Source organism: Chelmon rostratus, chromosome 6 (assembly GCF_017976325.1).
Source record: "Chelmon rostratus isolate fCheRos1 chromosome 6, fCheRos1.pri, whole genome shotgun sequence".
Classification (NCBI taxonomy): domain Eukaryota; kingdom Metazoa; phylum Chordata; class Actinopteri; order Chaetodontiformes; family Chaetodontidae; genus Chelmon; species Chelmon rostratus.
The window spans coordinates 22492319-22510586 of record NC_055663.1 but is presented as its reverse complement, the minus strand read 5'-3'; the positions used below and the strand labels follow the sequence as shown (position 1 = coordinate 22510586).

At 41.8% G+C, this 18268-nt stretch overlaps 1 protein-coding gene across 1 annotated transcript; it reads right to left on the bottom strand.

Moving 5' to 3' along the window:
* Positions 1 to 284: 284 nt before the first annotated feature.
* Positions 285 to 9944, bottom strand: slc6a13 (solute carrier family 6 member 13). The gene is made up of 14 exons (XM_041939853.1): positions 9722 to 9944; positions 8876 to 9010; positions 7429 to 7569; positions 6688 to 6769; positions 6208 to 6340; positions 5771 to 5905; positions 3924 to 4027; positions 3641 to 3765; positions 3271 to 3383; positions 2916 to 3053; positions 2216 to 2318; positions 1752 to 1852; positions 1299 to 1469; positions 285 to 449 (listed from the first exon to the last, which is right to left on the bottom strand). The coding sequence occupies exons 1-14, from the start codon at positions 9942 to 9944 to the stop codon at positions 285 to 287; spliced, it is 1869 nt and encodes a 622-aa protein (XP_041795787.1).
* Positions 9945 to 18268: the final 8324 nt, after the last annotated feature.

Below are 18268 nucleotides of genomic sequence, written 5' to 3'. Positions count from 1 at the left end.
AAATGTACAAGTGACTCTGCCACACGCAAAAAAAAAGGATGTAAATCTTTAGGTGAGAATGTGGATGCCATCGTACTGTATGCTGAAGGCAGTGTGTGAAGCACTAAGCTCCAGCAGCAGGTCAGTAGTTACAGGTCAGGTGACTCAAAGTCTGCACTGTGCCTGTTTCGCCACCTTGTCTGGTGAGGTATTGCAGAGAGAGTTGGGATGGGACCAGACAGAGTGTCAAAGCTGAGGAGTGACCTCCGACCCCTTACGGGACTCTGGTTCCAAGCTGAGAGTCTCTAGCAGTGAGACTCCTTTTCGTCGATGGGGAAGTAGCCGTCCTTCGTGGGAGGCGATTTCTGCTGGAGGCTGTCGCCGTCTGCTGCGAAGATGGCCAGCAGCCTCTCCTGTTCCTGCTTCGTCTTCGGTAACTCCGTGGACGGAGTGGTCAAGAGAACAAGGCGCTGTGAATGAAAACAATCATTAAACTGTGAAGAACTTGCTATATGATGAGAAAATGGATGACAAAATATTTAATGTATGGGAACACCGATGGAAGTTGTGAAATTAAGCATGTTATTATCTAAGAGATTACTCAAGATATGCAGTACATAGTCGGAGGAGAGACAGAGTGGGGTATGACATGCAACAATCCACTGAACTCACACAACGCCTTAACTAGTAGACCACAAGAAGGCCTGTTTCATTATTTCTGCCATGTGTAGGCTTTATTACAAAAAGCAATAAATAGCTCTGAAACCTTCCAAGTTCTCACTTCATCGACTAACTTGTTTGACCAGCAGTGCAGCTTGCTGGAAGCACAGTATTGACATATTACGGCCTTTTAAAGTTCTTATTGCAACAACAGCGTTCATTTGGAGGCAAGTCCAATATTCACCCTCCTTTTGCCTCTGTTTTGGTCCCCAGCATCTCCCGAAAGGCTCTTTAGCTGCTAAATGCTCTGCTACGTTCAACAAACAGCTTGTTTGTCTGCCAGTTGGTGCTGGGCAGGTTGTGTCCAGTGGGCTTATCAGCTGTTGTGGGCCGTGAAACCAAAACAATGAGCTGAAAGAAAGCTTAAATGCTCTGTAGTGGAGGGGAACTGCAGAACCGATGGATTATTTTCTGTGTATTTGTTATTACGAGCGACCCCTGATGCATACTCACGTGATCCATTGTTAACACAAACACATTGATAGGTAAGTATCTGTCATCAGTTAACGGCTTTCTTGTCTCGGTTCATTCCTCTGGTGTGGCAAAGGCAGAGCCAGTTAGGCAGCATCTAGAAAGGGCAGGTTTTAGGTGAAACTTACCTCTCTTAGTGTCCCAGGGGTGTAGTACAGCTTCACCGCTGCCCACACAGGGATACACAGCATGGAGGACAGGGCCAGGATCCAGCCTATGCCATTGCCCCACCATGGGTATACGTATTCATTGTTGTACTTCAGAGGTGAGTACTTGATCAAGGCGAAAGCAAAGGTTCCCTGATAACCAAGACAGAGAGAGATATTTCATGCTTCTGTATGGTTGGATGTTCACTATGCTACATATCACACATTCAAAAGACTCATATAAAATAAATAGCAAACAATTAACCTCAACCTCATTCCTTCTTTAATTTTTGAGATATAGATAAAGAAGGCTTAATTTATCCATTTGTGTTAGTTTGCAAATGAATGCATTTTCAATGTTGGCCAGCAGAGGCTGCTCTTCTTCCAGGAGAGCGCTTTAAAAGCATGCACATTGAAGCTCAATGTGAAACCCACAAAGCATGTGGCAGGGGTGAAGAAAAGCCAGCAGTATTTGATGACAGGGCTGGGGCGATAGCCAATCATGTCCTCTATGTTGTCATAGAAACGGTCGGCACCTGTAAAATGAGGGAAGCACAGTGGAGATTTACATCAATACCCAACTACCGTCTGTGCCCAGATTCACTCTGTTTGAAAATGGAAAAAGAGACACAGTACATTAATAATTTTCATGACTGACAGAAAGGACTGCTTAGAAACCATAGCATGTGCTTTTACACAGGAGGCTACTTTGATTTTAGCTCATTTAATTCATTTTATTACTATTGGTTTTCTGCAAACTGGCTAAAACAGCATTTTTATTGACTGGCTGAATGTAGAGGGCAGTGTGGACAGGGGTGAATATTGCCTAGTGAGAATAAAGCCTTTGCCTTTTAAATACCCCATTCACATTCCCGAATAGCCTGGGCCAACACACTCACCATAAATCCAAGCAATGCAAACAGTCTCAAAAATAGCAACGAAGAGCAGGCACATCCCACTGGCTGCATAGTAGTCAAAGAGCTGGAAGACGTACATGCCTCCCTGTGGAGACAGACACGGTTTTATAAGCCTGTAGGTGTAATTAGCGAAAGAAAACAGCCAAATAATGGGAAACGCTGAGACTGCACGTTATGAAAGCCACAGAAGAGACTTGAAAATAATTCTGAAAAGTGCTCACAGCAAATATTTCATTGGGAAGATCAGACAAAACAGAGTTAAGGGAACAACTGGGTGGACATGAGGGAATTTTAGAGAAATCTTCAGCTCATGTGGACTGAAGGCTGCTAACATGAAGCTGTAGTGGGTAGAAATTAGGCAGCCTCCCTGAAACATAAGTTAGATTGTCATCAACCTGCTTAGAATCTCAAAGACAAGAAAGTCTTCACTTCCAAACACAACAGGCCTTCAACAAGCCACCATTCATTATCCTCTTTTAATTCTTTTATTATAGCTGTTATTCAATAGCACATTGAAAAAGAGGTTTCTGAACGGTGATTCTGGACTCTGGTTTGAAAGGAGGCCGTTTTGCTTTAAAGTCTATGGGTGTACAGTTACAATCCTTTGGGCACGATTACGTACGTGCTTATTCTGTCATCTTATTCTGTGAAAACATTACGAAGTGAGGTCACCGAGACCCACCTCTGTCAGCATGATGAGCCCCATGAGGAAGGACACCACAGCCACTGCCAGGATGAAGAGCTCCCTGCGGTTTTTACGCCGGAAGGTGGAGGGATACATGTCCACCATGGCTGTCACCAGGCTCTCCACGCACACGAACTGACGGTGGAAGGAACGAGGAGTGTGAGATATTTGTGTGTGTGTGTGTGTGTGTGTGTGTTTGTGTATGTGAGTGTGTGTGTGCTGCTGACCAATCCAAAAAAGCACCAACCAAGCAAAATTTAAAAAGATCTGTGCACACTGGCTTGGTAAAAATGTTTGAAACTGTAGCGTTGGAATTATATGTTTGTGTGTGTTTGTGCGGTGGTGGTCTCACTTGGCTGTCCAGTCCCAGAAAGACAATCATAATGAAGAAGCAGCAGGCCCACAGAGGGGAGAAAGGCATCATGGACACAGCGCGGGGGTAGGCTATGAAGGCCAAACCTGGACCTGAGTTAGGCAGATTTTAGAAGTCATTTTCTCATTAAAAATATCAGTATTGGTCATTCTTGCTAGTATCATATGAGCAATACTATTAACACTATTATTACCATTGAGAGGCTGCAGGAAAACCATCAGTTCAAGCTTTGCATCCGTATGTTCATCATAAGTCTTTCAAAATAATTAGTAAATCAATACAAGCAGAAGCTCTTTGGTAAAGATGGTGCAATGGCGTGAGTTTTACAAACAGTAAAAGAAAAACCAACCAGATTCAGCCACTTCTGAGATGGGCACGTTCTGCTCGTAGGACATAAAGCCCAGGATGGAGAAGATGGCAAAACCTGCAATAAAGCTGGTGCCACTGTTCAGAAAACAGAGGGACAGGCAATCCCTGGAAATAACACAGAGAGGGGAATATAACGATTAGGAACTGTGTGTATGAATGGGTACTGCACTGGAGATTTGACTCCCCTCATATGAAAATACTGTAAAGCTGTCATGTTGTGCAGTTGATCATAATGTGAAATGCATGATCATTTTAGTCCTTACTTGTAGCAGTTGTTGTTGTATTTGTTGTAGCTTCCGAGAGCGGTGAGGCAACCCAGGCAGATGGCATAGGAGAAAAAGATCTGAGTCCCAGCGTCCATCCAAACCTAAATTTAAAAGACACAAAAATAATGATTTCAACTCAGGCATAAGCCTTTTTGATATATTGGAAAAGTTAGTTGTATCTTCTGAGAAAGTGCTGTAAAATATGGACGTTTATGCAAGTATGCACGACTCAACCTTGAAAATGTGGCTTTTTAAGAGACGCCGTACATTTATTCATGCAGCTTCTTTAGATATATACTCAGCTATCAGGGCTTTCTGAGCTGCATCAGCTCTCACATACAGAACCAGCACCATAGTCACAGAAAAGTTAGAGTTAGTTTCACACATCCTGCCATGTACCCTTCATACTGAAAGAGTTACAGGCTCACACCACCTAATCTCTTTTTAAAAACGCCCAAATGCATTTATCAAATCACAAAACTCCAGCCCTGTCACCCCATCATGCCGACATCACCGACCCAGCAAAGCCTATTATCCACCCTGGTCTCTCTGAGGCATAAAGTGCAGCACTTCTCCAGCCTCCCTTTTCAACACTCACTCTTCAAAATTCAAATTAGGTTTCTCTTTATGCTTCCAATTCTGGTAAAGTGCTCCCAGGGCAATGGGGCATGTATTAGGTAGGTGGGAGCCAGCACTGAAGATCTGACTGACTGGGGGTTCAACCAACTACACAAACTCTGGACACAACATGACACAAAGGTAGGTTTTCCCAGGGCACCAACTCCAACAGTTTAGCTTGTCTTGGCCTGCACACACCAGGCTTGTATTCATCCCCAGAGTGGTGAGAGGGATTGAAGAGGGTCCCTCATTTAGAGTTTCACACTGGATGCAATCTAACAGCGAGCAAAGAAGAAGCTGCAAAGTCCCTGTCACCACCACCATTCGCAATCCACTCTCTTCCTACAGCAGTGGACAAGTCCTTGACAGTCTGCTGGACACATTATTAAATGGCACGATCCCCTCGAGAAAAATTGGTGGCAGCATTGCTGATTTGCTAAAACTGCTTAAGGCAAAATGTTACAGGAGTGGATGGATGCAGAAAGTGTTTGACATCCCAGACAGGATTCACATCCTGATTCACATCCTGATTCACATCCTGCCTCTTTAAACTTGCAATAACTGATTTTTTTTTGCCACTTGGGGGCAGCAAAATCAAGCTATGATCATAATTATCCCCATTTGAGGACATATGACAAACCTGTTAGCAAACTATTGTCACATGCCTATTCATGCATCCAGCAAATATGGCCAAACAAACAAAAGGACCTACGTTACTGACAGTGTAGCTTTTCTGAGCGCATTCAGACAAGACATGCAAATAGATACCAGCTGATTAAATGCTGTGAAATATCTTGTATATACCTAAACTGCCAACTTTATACACAACCCACAATGATCATGCCAGTTGAAATAAACTTCCTCCACATGGTTCTAATGCCTGCTGCCAGACCTAAATTCAAATTCAGTTTTGCACGTTATCTGTTAATATCTTTGTAAAATCAAAAAGCAGAGATTTGCTTTAGGGAGCCTGGGAGGATGGGTCGGTTTGACATGACCTGAAAAACTTTTAGTAACTCCACGTTCTTGAAAAATATGCTAAAAATATCTGCAACTTGGGTGTGGATGACCATATCACTGTGAATGTGTATAATTAATCTGTAGGGCTGGGTAACACAAGGCAGTACTGTACCAGTTTGCACCATTTTGGAAAGCATTAATAGGCTGGTAGACATGCCTCATAGTTGATACATACATGTCTGAAAGCAAGTGCATTTCCAGCCTACCTGTGGGTCAGACAGCCGTCCCAGGTCGGGGTAGAGGTAGAAGTGGATTCCCCTGGAGGCTCCTGGCAGGGTGACCCCTCTGATCAGCAGGATCAGCAGCATAGCATAAGGGAAGGTGGCTGTGAAGTAAACCACCTGAAGAGAAACAGCAGCACCCACTAATCACACACATGTCTACAAGACAATGCTTCTCTTTCAGAAACTAAATATGTGTTTGATTGTGTTAAATGTGCCAATGCTGTAGTTTGCAGTTTGTAAAATATGCATCACTTTCTGCATATGTGAGGAAAGACCTAACCACACAGCAAGCATATAACAATCAAAAAAGCATAAAAGGTGCTTTACATGAGAAACGCTGCAGATAACTATTGATGATATTATGTGATTTATGCTACATAGTGAATATCTGAACACCGGGAGCGAAGTAGAGGTTTCACCTTGCCAGTTGATTTGACTCCCTTCCAGATGCAGAAGTAGCAGATGACCCAAGCAACAACCAGACAGATAACCAGGTCCCAATTCAAAGAGCCGATGTGATCAATACCTGAGGAGATTCTCAGCACTCTTCGCCTGGGGCACACACGCAAATTAGACAAAATGTTTTATCCAGTCTTAGAATCTGGACTCATTCAGTTATATTTACGCTCAAGACTTTTCAAGTATAGCATTTTATCTATGCTCTCAGGAGCTGAGGAGCTCAGCATCTAAAGTGATTCAAAAGACCATGTAAGAAAACTACAAAACTTTGGAACCAGAGCTTGTATCTAGTGTAACAACCACATTTTTAAAACAGGAAAAATCTGGTTCGATTTAAGATGGAATACTACAGGTCTACATTACTTGCTATGTTAATAATTTGGTGAACTTGTTGGCACCCACAGCCGTTTGAGGACATGGCCAAAGAAAAAAGCACTTACTCCCAGAACTCAATGACAGGAGAGGTGGTGTTCTCATGGTGATTGATGGAGCTATTACCCCTCTGAAATGCCATACAGGAATCTTGAATGAAGGGGAGACAAAGAGACATTCAATCCAAGAAGAAATCCAAGCTCCCTCTGAGGTTTCCAAGTTACACGCAGGCAAGTGAAACAATGCAGAACAGAAGTCTGAGAAAGAGCGTTTTGCTCGAAACGTCACTTGCATTGAAATCCTTCTAACGTGAAACAACGCCACCAGTGGAGTGAAATTGTGCAGGATCATTCAGACTCTTAAGTTAAGATGAAACTATAAAATGAATGAAATGATGAAGGAAACAGCAGAAACAGCAATATTTGCAACATGAACTTAAATATAAACACTAAAAAAGTCAGCAGCCATATTAGCGGTTCAATGCTAACATGCTGATGTTTAGCATCTTCACCATCTTGGTTTGGGGTGTTAGCGTTTGCTAAGCAGCATTACATACAAAGTATAACTACATGCAGCAAGTGAGTGCTTCACACAGAAAATACATAGAATGGATATAAAAACAGGGATAAAAAATTCATGTAAGATAAGATGGAAAAGAAAACCCACTTGATAATGACAAAGTATATTTATTTTGACCCCCATAAGCGTGCCAATATGTAGATCTGGCTACACCTGATTAATGATTACGCACAGAGTATATACGTCTAGCAGGACATCTTTTGCTGTAGACATGGTGCTCTGTGTCTCACCTGTGTTCCAGGTGTTGTTGCATGAGGCCCAGGGCAGATCCCAGGTGAAGGAGTTGGACAGGAAGAAGATGGCCCAGGCTAGCACAATGATGTAGTAGATGTTCAGCAGACCAACGATCACCTGCGTGGCATAACCCACCCCTGGAACAAAATACGTCAAGTTTAAGAGCGAGTGCTGCCACTTTTATTATATTTCTTTCTTTATCATTCCAAAAGCATGCAACTTATTTTAAAAATGGGGGTTGGAGTTGTGAGCAAAGGGAAACTGCATTATGGCTTTGACATTTTCACACAATCTCTTTCACTTGCCCTAAAGTCACCTGAAACTCAGCAACAATGCGACCAAGTATTGCTGTATATGTTACATGTGATTATTCTTTAGAGTGCCACAAGGGTGTGCTTTGATATAGTGATACAGCTTGTGTCGAGGAACTTGTCTTGCAGGTAATTTCTGCTCACAAAAGCCGCTTTGACACCATTAAACAAGCTTGTTTGGTTGCGGTGTTGTATTTGTCAGCAGTCTGAGAACGTCACAAATTCAATTGAATTTGCAGTTTATTTGCAGTCTCCCATGTAAGCAATAACTTTATCTCAAGTTTATCTCAAGTGAGTCACAGAAATGATTCTGAGCTCCCTGACAGTTCCATTCATGAAAGACAAAGAAGCATAATTTAACCTTGGACAACAGACGTCTTTGCAGCACTTGATCAAACCCATCCTCATCTCACCGCTGCCGTCCTTTTTAAATGACTGCATCACAGTGGAGCAAATTATGCAGGGTAAATTATAATAGAGACAAATTTTAAGTTCAACTCTTGCTCCAACACATGATTGCATGCCCACCTCCATTCTTTACCAGCTGTCACCCTCTGTGGGTTATGATTATGGCTGATTACAGACTTATTGGAAGGCAGAAAATGGAAGATTAGCCAGTGCTGGTTGCTTGGCAGCTGTTACAACCACATGCATCACCATCCCACATCTGTGTGGCATGCACACCGGTTGTTTGACATGCTTGCATCCACACACACACACACACACATATAGCGTACGGACACAGTTGCACATAGTGTGCAGTGAAAATGAACACATGCACATGAGCGCATTACATATGCATGTCGGGAATTCCTTCATCCCACATTCTTGTACGGACGTGTTTAGATGTTGTCACTGGTTTGTTCTCATAAATCTTTCTATTTTTGTGTGGTGCACAAGCAACTCATTGTTTCAGAATATTTATCACATATTTATATTCAAAATATTGTGAAGATGGATGCTCGCCCATACAAACACTTTAACACAGCCCAGGAATCATTAATTACGTGATAAAAGTGTAAAATGAACAGATCTTGGTAATACATGGCACTGAAGTTTCTAGGCTCACTCTTTAAATTACTTAGCATCAATTAAATTATCTTTCTTGAGAAAATACTTGCTGGCAGATTACCTTCAAACAACGGGCAGATCTTCCTCCAGCAGGTGATGCCTCCCTCACTGGTGTACTGACCCAGAGACGTCTCCAGGAAGAAGACTGGGATTCCACAAGCAAACAGGAAGATGAGGTACGGGATGAAGAAGGCACCTGCATAAACACACCGGTTCACTCACACGCCCTCAATATGCCCTCAAGTGATGTAGAGCAAATTGTTTAAATTAATCCAAGCGCACTGACGTTGCAAATACATTTTTTTGGAGAGTTTTGAGGTTAAAAACTTATTGAGAATGATGGTGATGAAGGTCATGATACAAAGTCATGTAACGTGTTATATTAACAGAAGAAATCTGAAATCATCCATCTAGTTGCCAAAATAATGAAACAATTTTACTTCCTATGGGACATAAAAAGGTCTCAAGTATCAGAAGTTAAGCTAACTGGCAGCCAGAATCTGTTTGGCTATTTTCCTATTTTCAGTGAACCATTACCTCCACTGATTAACGGATCTCCTTGGAATAGATCACATATTAACCTGTGGATTATTAACCTGTGGATTATTAAAATCCTCTCCTCTCAGAATCTTAGCTGCAACTCAATTGTTCATTGAGTACAATTTAGCTGTTCTACTCAATGGTATTTCTAGAAGCCTTCTGTTTTTGTGGTTGAACAATTTAAGATTTTTACAACGCCAGTATTTGTGCAGAGTGATGGTTCAGCCAGCGCTACTTTAAAAGGGAAGAGGGAAAGGCTGCTGTACGCTACACTAACCCCCAGAGTTAGAAAATGAATGACTAAATGGGCAAACTCAAGCATTTGCATTGAAGAGTAAACAAAGAGATAGGCAGATGCAGCACTCACCTCCTCCGTTCTTATAACACAGATACGGGAAACGCCAGACATTCCCCAGGCCAATAATTTCTCCAGCCACTGACAGAACAAACTCCAGCTTGTTGCCCCACTGACCCCTGTCTGTCATCTTCTCCTCTGTGCTGGGCACGATGTCCAGCGGCCTGCTGTGCCCATTGGACGGTTCCACCTTGGACATGGTGTCCATGTCGTCTGTGCGCCCTGAAGTTGACATCAGGAAGAGTGGACGAGTAAGAAAAAAAAAAAAAAACAAGGATGGCGGTAGTTCAAAGGTCTGAAGGGGCATATCTGATTGCTTTGTTTTATCAATTACAGTTCCCTTGATGAATTAAAGCGACAATCCCATGGTGCGTGTTCAGTTTTAATTTGTGAACTTCAACAAGTCTCTTCTTTACCCAAGTAGAAAAGAAAGAAATGACATCACTCGTGATTAAATCATCTGGAGACGAATTCTAATTTTGATAGTTAAAAACAAAAAAAAATGCTCCAAATCACACAATTTGACAATTTTATAAAGTATTATATGACATCATCCCGATATCATCCCACTGAGAGACAATAAATAATAATATTGAATTATCGCCCTGCCCTTTTCACATTTCTGCAGTCCAACAAAACAAATGTGGAAGACATTAGGAAATGAGTTATGGAAACAAATTTCTATGACAGGTGTTTATGTTTTATAGGGAGTTTAACACCCAAAGTGATTTGAATTAACACCATTTGCTCAGAGAGCCTAAAATTGCATCCAATCAGAGGGCTCCAGCTAATCCATCATGCAGCTGCCAGTCTTTATGCAAACACTCATAGCTGAGCATGTTACTCCTCTACTTAAATCACTTCAGTGGCTCCCAGTGCAAAACAGAACTTCAAATTTCTCCCCATAGTCCTTAAAGCACGTTAGACCAGCAGTTTGGCTCCAGCTGGATTCATCAGGTCAATAAATGTCGGTTTTCTATTTGACTATTTGATCCGCTGAAGGTGGTGTTGGTTGCTTTGTCGCCTGGAGACCTGAGATCTGTCATAACGGTGTCCATCATTTCAAATGCAAGCTAGAGGTTTTTCTATTTTTCTAAGCTTAGGATGAGTGTGTGTGTGTTGTTCATTATATTGTTTTGCTGCCTTTTGCTTTATGTTGTTTTAACACATGTGAAGCACGTGTAATTTACTTGTGATAAAAAGTAAACATAATTTAAAATGTGAAAAATATCGGCCTGCCAATAAAAGGGGGTCTATTTAAAGAATAAATGCACTTAAGGCCTGGGGGAGAAGAGGGAATTTCAGGACCTTGGCTAGTTCACATGGAGAATTGCCACTGTGCATGTGATGTGCCAAATATGCTTGTTTATGTTTACATGAGCTGTAACGTATGTCACTTTTTCTGGGTGAGATGAGGTCAGTAATGGCTCGATGTTACGTGACCACGCTAGAAGTTAGTCAAGCTCTCGGCCAGATCCTGTTTAGGGGCCAGTGCTGCTGAAAGGATTTCTCTCTGTGCAGGAAACAGACAGCTCTCTGACTGTGCTCACTCCTGTCAGGTTGCATTAACAGGCCTCTCAACAGACATTCTGCTACCCTTTTTCCTCTCTCTGAAGCATATCCTGGTCATTGCTACAGTCCAGATTGAGCAAATTGGTCATCAATCTGCAGAAGACTCAGCTCCAACTATTTCAGTTGCAAGGATCCATGTCAAACCTCCTTCCCTTCCTTCATCTTTCCACAAACATGTTGTGTGAGCTGGTCTCACGGCACCAATAAAGCTGTCTGTTTTTTTAGTTCAGTTCTGAAAGCAACACAGGGGATGGAAATCCCATTTAGCTTTGTGCGAAGCCACCTTTAGGAATGTGCTCCTATACTGGCAAAGGGCAGAGGTGGAGCACAAGTGTGACTCTGTGTGTGCTGTGTGCATGGGGTTGGAGGTTAACCTGTTTTTGATGCCAAAATCTGTAGCATTGGAGCCAAATGGTGGCCTGAGGTAAAAATAGAGCCCCTTGTTTTCAGAAGGTTCTTGGTGGGAATGAAGTCTTGGTGCAACAAAAGCAGAGCAGCCCTTGTGCTCTCTGCTGGCAAATGAGAAGCCACACTGGCCTTTGCAGCCAGATCACAGTTTGCCTCACTTTTTCACAGTTTCTTTGTGGATGCTCAGAGGCTTTACACTGAAGCCAAATACCTTGCTTCACACAGGCATTTTAATAGGTGAGGCTAAGTAATATCATTATTTATAGAAACACAGTCAGTCTGAAATAGGTTTCGTACATAGATGCTTACAGAACGTCAGAGGAGAGGTAAACTGTGAGAAAGGATGCCAAGATTAAGAATGATCTCACTGAGGCACACTGGAGCTTTATCCCAGGAAACAGTGCCAACTTCACCTCTCTGTGAAAAGCTGTGGGCTGACTGAGCAAGTGGCTGAGTGACTGACCTACTGAATGGCTGGCTGACTGATTGAATGAATGTGTGGCTGACTTCCTTGACATCATGTGTTATGTTTTGTCTTTATACACCGGTGGTCCTCAAAACAGGACTCCACTGATTTAGCTTTGCACTTCGACAACATCGTTGGACAAGGAAAGCTTAAGAAAGTTTAAGAAAAATGCAGCAGAACCAGCAATATTGTCTTTTTTATTCCAAGCATTCTTCTTCCTTTTCAAAGCATGATGCCTACATTACCCACAATGCAATGTGTTATTCTGGTAGGAGCCTGATGCTCAAGAGATTAAGAGTGGCCTATAAAGGTCTGGGTAGCTCACTTCTCTCCAACTCCTCTAACTAACCTTTGGCATTTTCAGACTTGCAGTCTTCTGCGCCTACTGATACTGCCTCAAGTTACATCATGTGAGGTAACTAGTCAGCCCCACAAGGCTTTTTGCAACTTTTGTTCACATATGCAGCAGTACTGCTTAAGACCTGTAAACAAACTGATGTAAAATCGGTTCTTCTTTTAGTATTGACATGACATGAAATTCAAAATGCTAAGCTACATGCTTTACTTACATTTTGGACATTTTTCTAAATATAAACTTAAAGGGACTGAAGAGAGAGAGAAAGAGTCTCCTAAATGCCAGCGTCTTTCAAAACCCCACCTCCAGTTTGTAAAAGAAGCTGCCTGTTAAGAATTTTCAGCCTCAAGGTTCATGTCAATGTTTTCAGGTTTAATGTTTAGAAAACTCCCTCCAGGGCCACAAAAGACATTATATGACTGTTTTCGTAGGCTGAGTAGTAGTAGTGCTCCTAACCACACATGAAAACACTGATGTCACAATGTACTGACAGACTCCTCCATCACTGAAGCAAAGTGTGAAATTAAACCATGAGAGATCAGAAAGATTTTCAGCTGCTGTTAAGCTGCTTTTAAAATTCCAGATTTGCTCATTCTCAACTCAGGGTTCAATTACTAGCCAATTAATTACAGAATTTCCATCCAAGCCAGTACCAGGCTCGAATCAAATAATGTTTGTTGGATGGTTGAATACTTTAGTATCTCCAGTAACTGATGTTTGACCAGGTGTGGGCGTGGAGAACAAGCTCTGCACACAACTGACATCACTCTTTAAGCTGATGTGGCTGACTTGTTTGCACACTTGTTGCATAATTGCACATCCAAAGGGCAGAACATTTATATCCATTTGGAGTAGTTCTTCTGGCCTCCAGTCAGATGTGAGTCCAATATTGAGTCCACTCATCCTTTCTCACCCTTTTGTTTTAATCCTGAAAGAAAAATCTGGCTTTTCAGCTTCTAAATGCTCCACTATGTTCAGGAACCAGGCATTAACTTTGTCTGGCTGTTGTCTGGCGCTAAACAGGTGGAGTACTGTGAGTTTATCAGAGCTGCTGTGGCTGGAAACAAGGACTGAAACAGTAAAAATGTGGGCCGTAACAACCAAAACAGCCAAAACATGCTCAAAAGCTCTGGAGAGCTGCAGGGAGCTGCGGAGTTATGATGAAATGTACTGTCTTTTTAGAATTGGTACAAATCTAAACTTTGCATGCATACCACTTTTGAGCCGATGTGAGTGACCCTAACTCAGATAAGTAGATTCCACCCTCTGATAACAAGGTGAAAGTATCAAACCACCAGCGAGCACACTGGTAGATCAGTCAGACATTAGTACGGCACTTAGTCTAATAGATAACATCAATACACACAGGAGCAAGTAATGCATGACGATGCCTGAGCCTGTGGGTATTTATGACCTCTCATGGACAAAGGCAGTAATCTGGTTCCTCTTCTAAACATGTGCAACTCAGAGCTACGTATTCATAATGTCCAGGACCTTGCAGCTCCCACAGCTGGATAATTGCAGGCTAATACATGACTGGGTTAGTTACATAAGGTAAGGACATCTATGTCACGCATCTACCTGTGCCTCATAAAAAAATTACAGTTGCAGCATTTGATCTTGAAAGCTAACTGATGTGCATATAGATGAGAGTTAGAAATGATAAATCTGGTTGATGAAAGAAGAGCATAAACTGTGAGTAAAAATGGCATCAAAATGATTTATTAGTTTGATTTCTAAACCTGATAAATCATTGATCTGTAGATGTGAGAACCATCGTGCAAAATGACCTACAAATGCTTATTGCCTTATTAAAGTTAATCATTAATAATGATTAACTACGTTCCACACAACCAGCTCTTGTCTTAGATCAGCAGCACACTTGGTCCCACTTGATCTGCTTTCTGATTATCGACATGGATCAGCATGATTATCAGCATGGAATGAACCATGCTGCGTGAAAATGTGCTGAATATATCGGCCGAGTTATAAACGCCAAGTTTTGATTCCCGGATGCGCAATCTTTCCGCACGAGCATGTTTCAATAGTGCAGCCCTTTCACAAGCTAGATGAAACCATGCATGGCCTCTTCGCATTGCCAGAGAGAATTTAAAAGAGCAGCTCTCACTCAACGTGACCAATAAATACCAAATTTAACATTGTATCTTGCATTTAAATATCAACAATTTCACTTTCATCTCTTCGTGGAAAATAAAAAATCAATAATCAAAGGCACTTACCTTTCATAATGTCGTGCAATGACAGTTTCAAGAAGAGAGGCCTTCTCTTGTTTCAGATATCACTATATAACATTCATGGAGGGGCGGAGATCTGAGGAACTGAAGACTTTGGTGCAGCCTGCAGTGAGATTTTCCCTCTGAGTTGCCCCTCTCTGAAGACCCCCCTCCTCTCTATCCAATTCCATTCAGAAACCCCCACACACAAACAGTCACTCCCCACAGCACACTAGAGGTCTGTGCTGTCTCAGCGTGGTGGGCTGATTGCGTAACCTTTTGACACACACATTCTCCCAGGGCCTTTCTGTCCACAAACTATGGGGGAGAGGCCGGTCAGACATGTGCACATGTGCGTGCATATGTGCAATGATTTCAAATATTACTGAGGCTGGTTGGAAAAATTTTTAAAGGTGCAAAAATGCATCATCCACAAACCCTGTAAATTTGAAATTATTTGTGCATAACATTCACGTTAAGAGCCCCCAATATTTCTATCCTCTTTCCTGACTGATTGTAATTAAAACATCACTCTTGCTTCACGAAGCCCCTGCTCCAAAAGCATTCTCAATTCAGCCCCCCGAAAAGAGTCATTATTCCCTCAACTAGATTCTTTCCTCGCACACCCAGTAGCCCATTCAGAACATTTTCCCACCACGGGGGTCCAGAGCGGCCCGGTTCAAGGCATTTGTTAGGAGGTCACAATCCAGAGGGTCTTTATGGAGGTGGGGATGGGGGGAGTGATGTGCTTCTGCTTTTCCTCTTAGGTCTTTTTTGTTTTGTTTTTTAAACTCACCACCCCCTGCATCAAATCAAATTACAATTCAAGACACGGACACGTTCGCTTTCTCTGAAAATGACACCGTCCTGACTTCAGTTTTGTGGCAGTTTTGACTTTTAATGTTCGAATAATCGACCTGTCTAATATTTTCTGAATCAGCTGAAAAATAACTAGAAAATATTACAACAAAGCGTTGAAACCGTTCATTTCAGTTCTCACCTGCAGCAACTTGTTAAATCTTAAATCTTGCTGCAGTTTTCAGCATGAGCCACACACACGACGCTACATCACCAGCAAGTCGAGCTCCATTCGATGGCGTGACCTCGTGGTTGCTATTCAAAAAGAATCACATATAACATCATGGATCCTCAATAGTCAGATTTTAAAGCTTGGTGGATAAATTCATGCTAAGCTAAGTTGAGCAGCTGCTGGCTGTAGCTATTGTAGATATTCTGTTAAGATGAGATATGTCCTCAGATGTGCAAAATATTGGTTCAGCTCTGATTGTAACTAACTAACTAATAATTAACTATACCGGATGATTGGTACAAAGCAAGTACAAAAAAAATCCTTTCAGCTATTATTATTCAGTGGTCGTGTTATCAAATGAAGTCTCACTGCGCAACTTTTCCTTTCTTCTTAATGATAGTAGCTCATCCGGAGCCACTGTCACACTTGCACATGTGCACGGAGCACAAAAGAAGACAAAACAACAGGAGGGGGTTCCTTAATGAAATGTATTTCCTTATTCTGTCTGCAGCTGCCTGCTGCTTTATGACTGTACGGCCACAGGTCACTGCTCGGATCGTAGTCTGTTCACTAGGAAGCGTCCATCGTGTCTCTTCGCATCAAACTCAAATGTGCTTGTTAAGTTAAATGTGTGAAAGCATCTGGTTTAAGGTCTCCTAGCATGAGGAGTGAGGATTGAATCCACAGCTGTTTCCACGTTGTGGGAGCTCACTCACAGGGCTTGTTAATGGTTAAAGGGACATTACGGAACAATTTTACCTTAATATAACAGCTTCAATATCATTTTGATGTTACACTGACTTGCAACAGGAAGGATGGCAACTCTTTGATTTCTTCTCTGAACGTAACCTGCAGATATTTTGACTGTACAGGCTCAAACTTGGAGGGATGGAAGGACGGATGATTAGATTAATACTCAACCATTATAGGTGTCTGCAAAATCAAACCATAAACATATAAGAATATCTACTGAGACCTTTTTCAAGTGGGGCCTTCTCAAGTAAGGGGCATCCTAGTAATGTAGAAGCTTCTTACAGGAGTGCTCAGTGGAGAAAGACGTCTGCCTCAAACAGATCTTGAACCACTAATAACAAAATGCCCACATTTGTAAAATGCTTTCTTTCTTCTCATTTTGAGGTGGAAAACTTTGACAAGCAGCGAAGGAAAACGATGATGAAATAGGTAATAGTTGTGTACACAAAGATTACCAAGTGTGCCTGCACTGAGATAACTGATCTTATCACACAAGACAGAGTGATTTATCCAGAGTCAACCAGTTCATAAAGGTTTTCAGCTGTTGTCTCACCCGTGCTGAAATCAATGACTAGTTGTTGACGTGTATCACGCATCTGTTAAAACAGATTTACAGTCAAACGTCTTCATGAAGGTTTACAGCTTTAGTGCTACAATTTCCAAAATAATGTCACAGCTTGAGCACAGGTATCGCTAATGAGCAATGCTCAAATGTAATGTTACGATGAAAGTGGTGAATAATTATTTCAGAGAGCCAAATTTATTTGATTGTGATTGCGGTACCTTTACTTTTCTTTTAGTATCATTTATGTCATCGTTTATAGCAGTTTGTGCAAGGAAACCTACTATATTATACCTGCAGCATATCAGTCTGATCATCATTTTGAACCCAAATTCCTCAGGAACTATGATGTTTGGACTCCAACATCATAGATGAATTTGTAATGTCCTCCCCTGCTGGAGGACGAGCTCCTCGTGTCCATTGGGAAAAAGTACAGTAAGAGCAGCGCCCAGGTGGCTCTGCGCTTCAACGTCCAGAGAGGAGCTTCAGCCCCGAGAGGATCAAGCACAACTTCCAGGTGGGCTCACAAAGAGTATATTGTGTCCACAGTAAGTGCATTTGTCAGCAAGACAAGTTATGGTGCCAAAATTCATTTTAAAACAAGTCATATCTGTTTATTTTTTCCAAGATATTTGATTTTTCAGCAACAGATGTTTAATATCTATGAAAACATCCCATTTTTGCAAATAGTTTAGCATATATGTAATTTTGCCCTCCTCATTCTTGACATGGTGTTATGGTTGACTTGTGCTGAGCATGCTAAAGTAATGCCACAACAGAACCTGCGATGAGCAAATGTTTCCTCATTGCATCTATAAGAATTAAACCGACACAGCAGCAAAAACATATGTAATGTCACACACAGCTGACTGAGTCTGCTCAGCACATTTTCCTCCTCAGGGGCAGCATATTTTTCATGCACTTGGAACTATACAGTATTTTACTTAGTCCTTGTGATTTATTGGCTGATTTATTAATGAATTGCTATAGTTCAGTTTGTGTACAGTTCAGTATTGACATCCAACATAAACCACGATATTCGCTTTTCTCAGATAGGCCCGCCTCTTTCTGGTCACAGCTGTCAAAGATGCTTAACGTCACCTCCAAGCAGCACATGTCCTGTACATTCATTTGAATTTGTTACAACAAGAGCTATTCTTTATTTTCGAGATCCACCAC

What these genes read in the sequence shown, in the direction of transcription:
- slc6a13 (XM_041939853.1), bottom strand. Translation starts at nt 9,944, where the DNA reads ATGTCAACTTCAGGGCGCACAGACGACATGGACACCATGTCCAAGGTG. An exon ending in CCTGTCATTGAGTTCTGGGA is followed by an intron (nt 6,341 to 6,687) that starts GTAAGTGCTTTT and finishes TGTGTGCCCCAG; the next exon opens with GCGAAGAGTGCTGAGAATCT. An exon ending in TTGCATTGCTTGGATTTATG is followed by an intron (nt 1,853 to 2,215) that starts GTGAGTGTGTTG and finishes CTCATTTTACAG; the next exon opens with GTGCCGACCGTTTCTATGAC.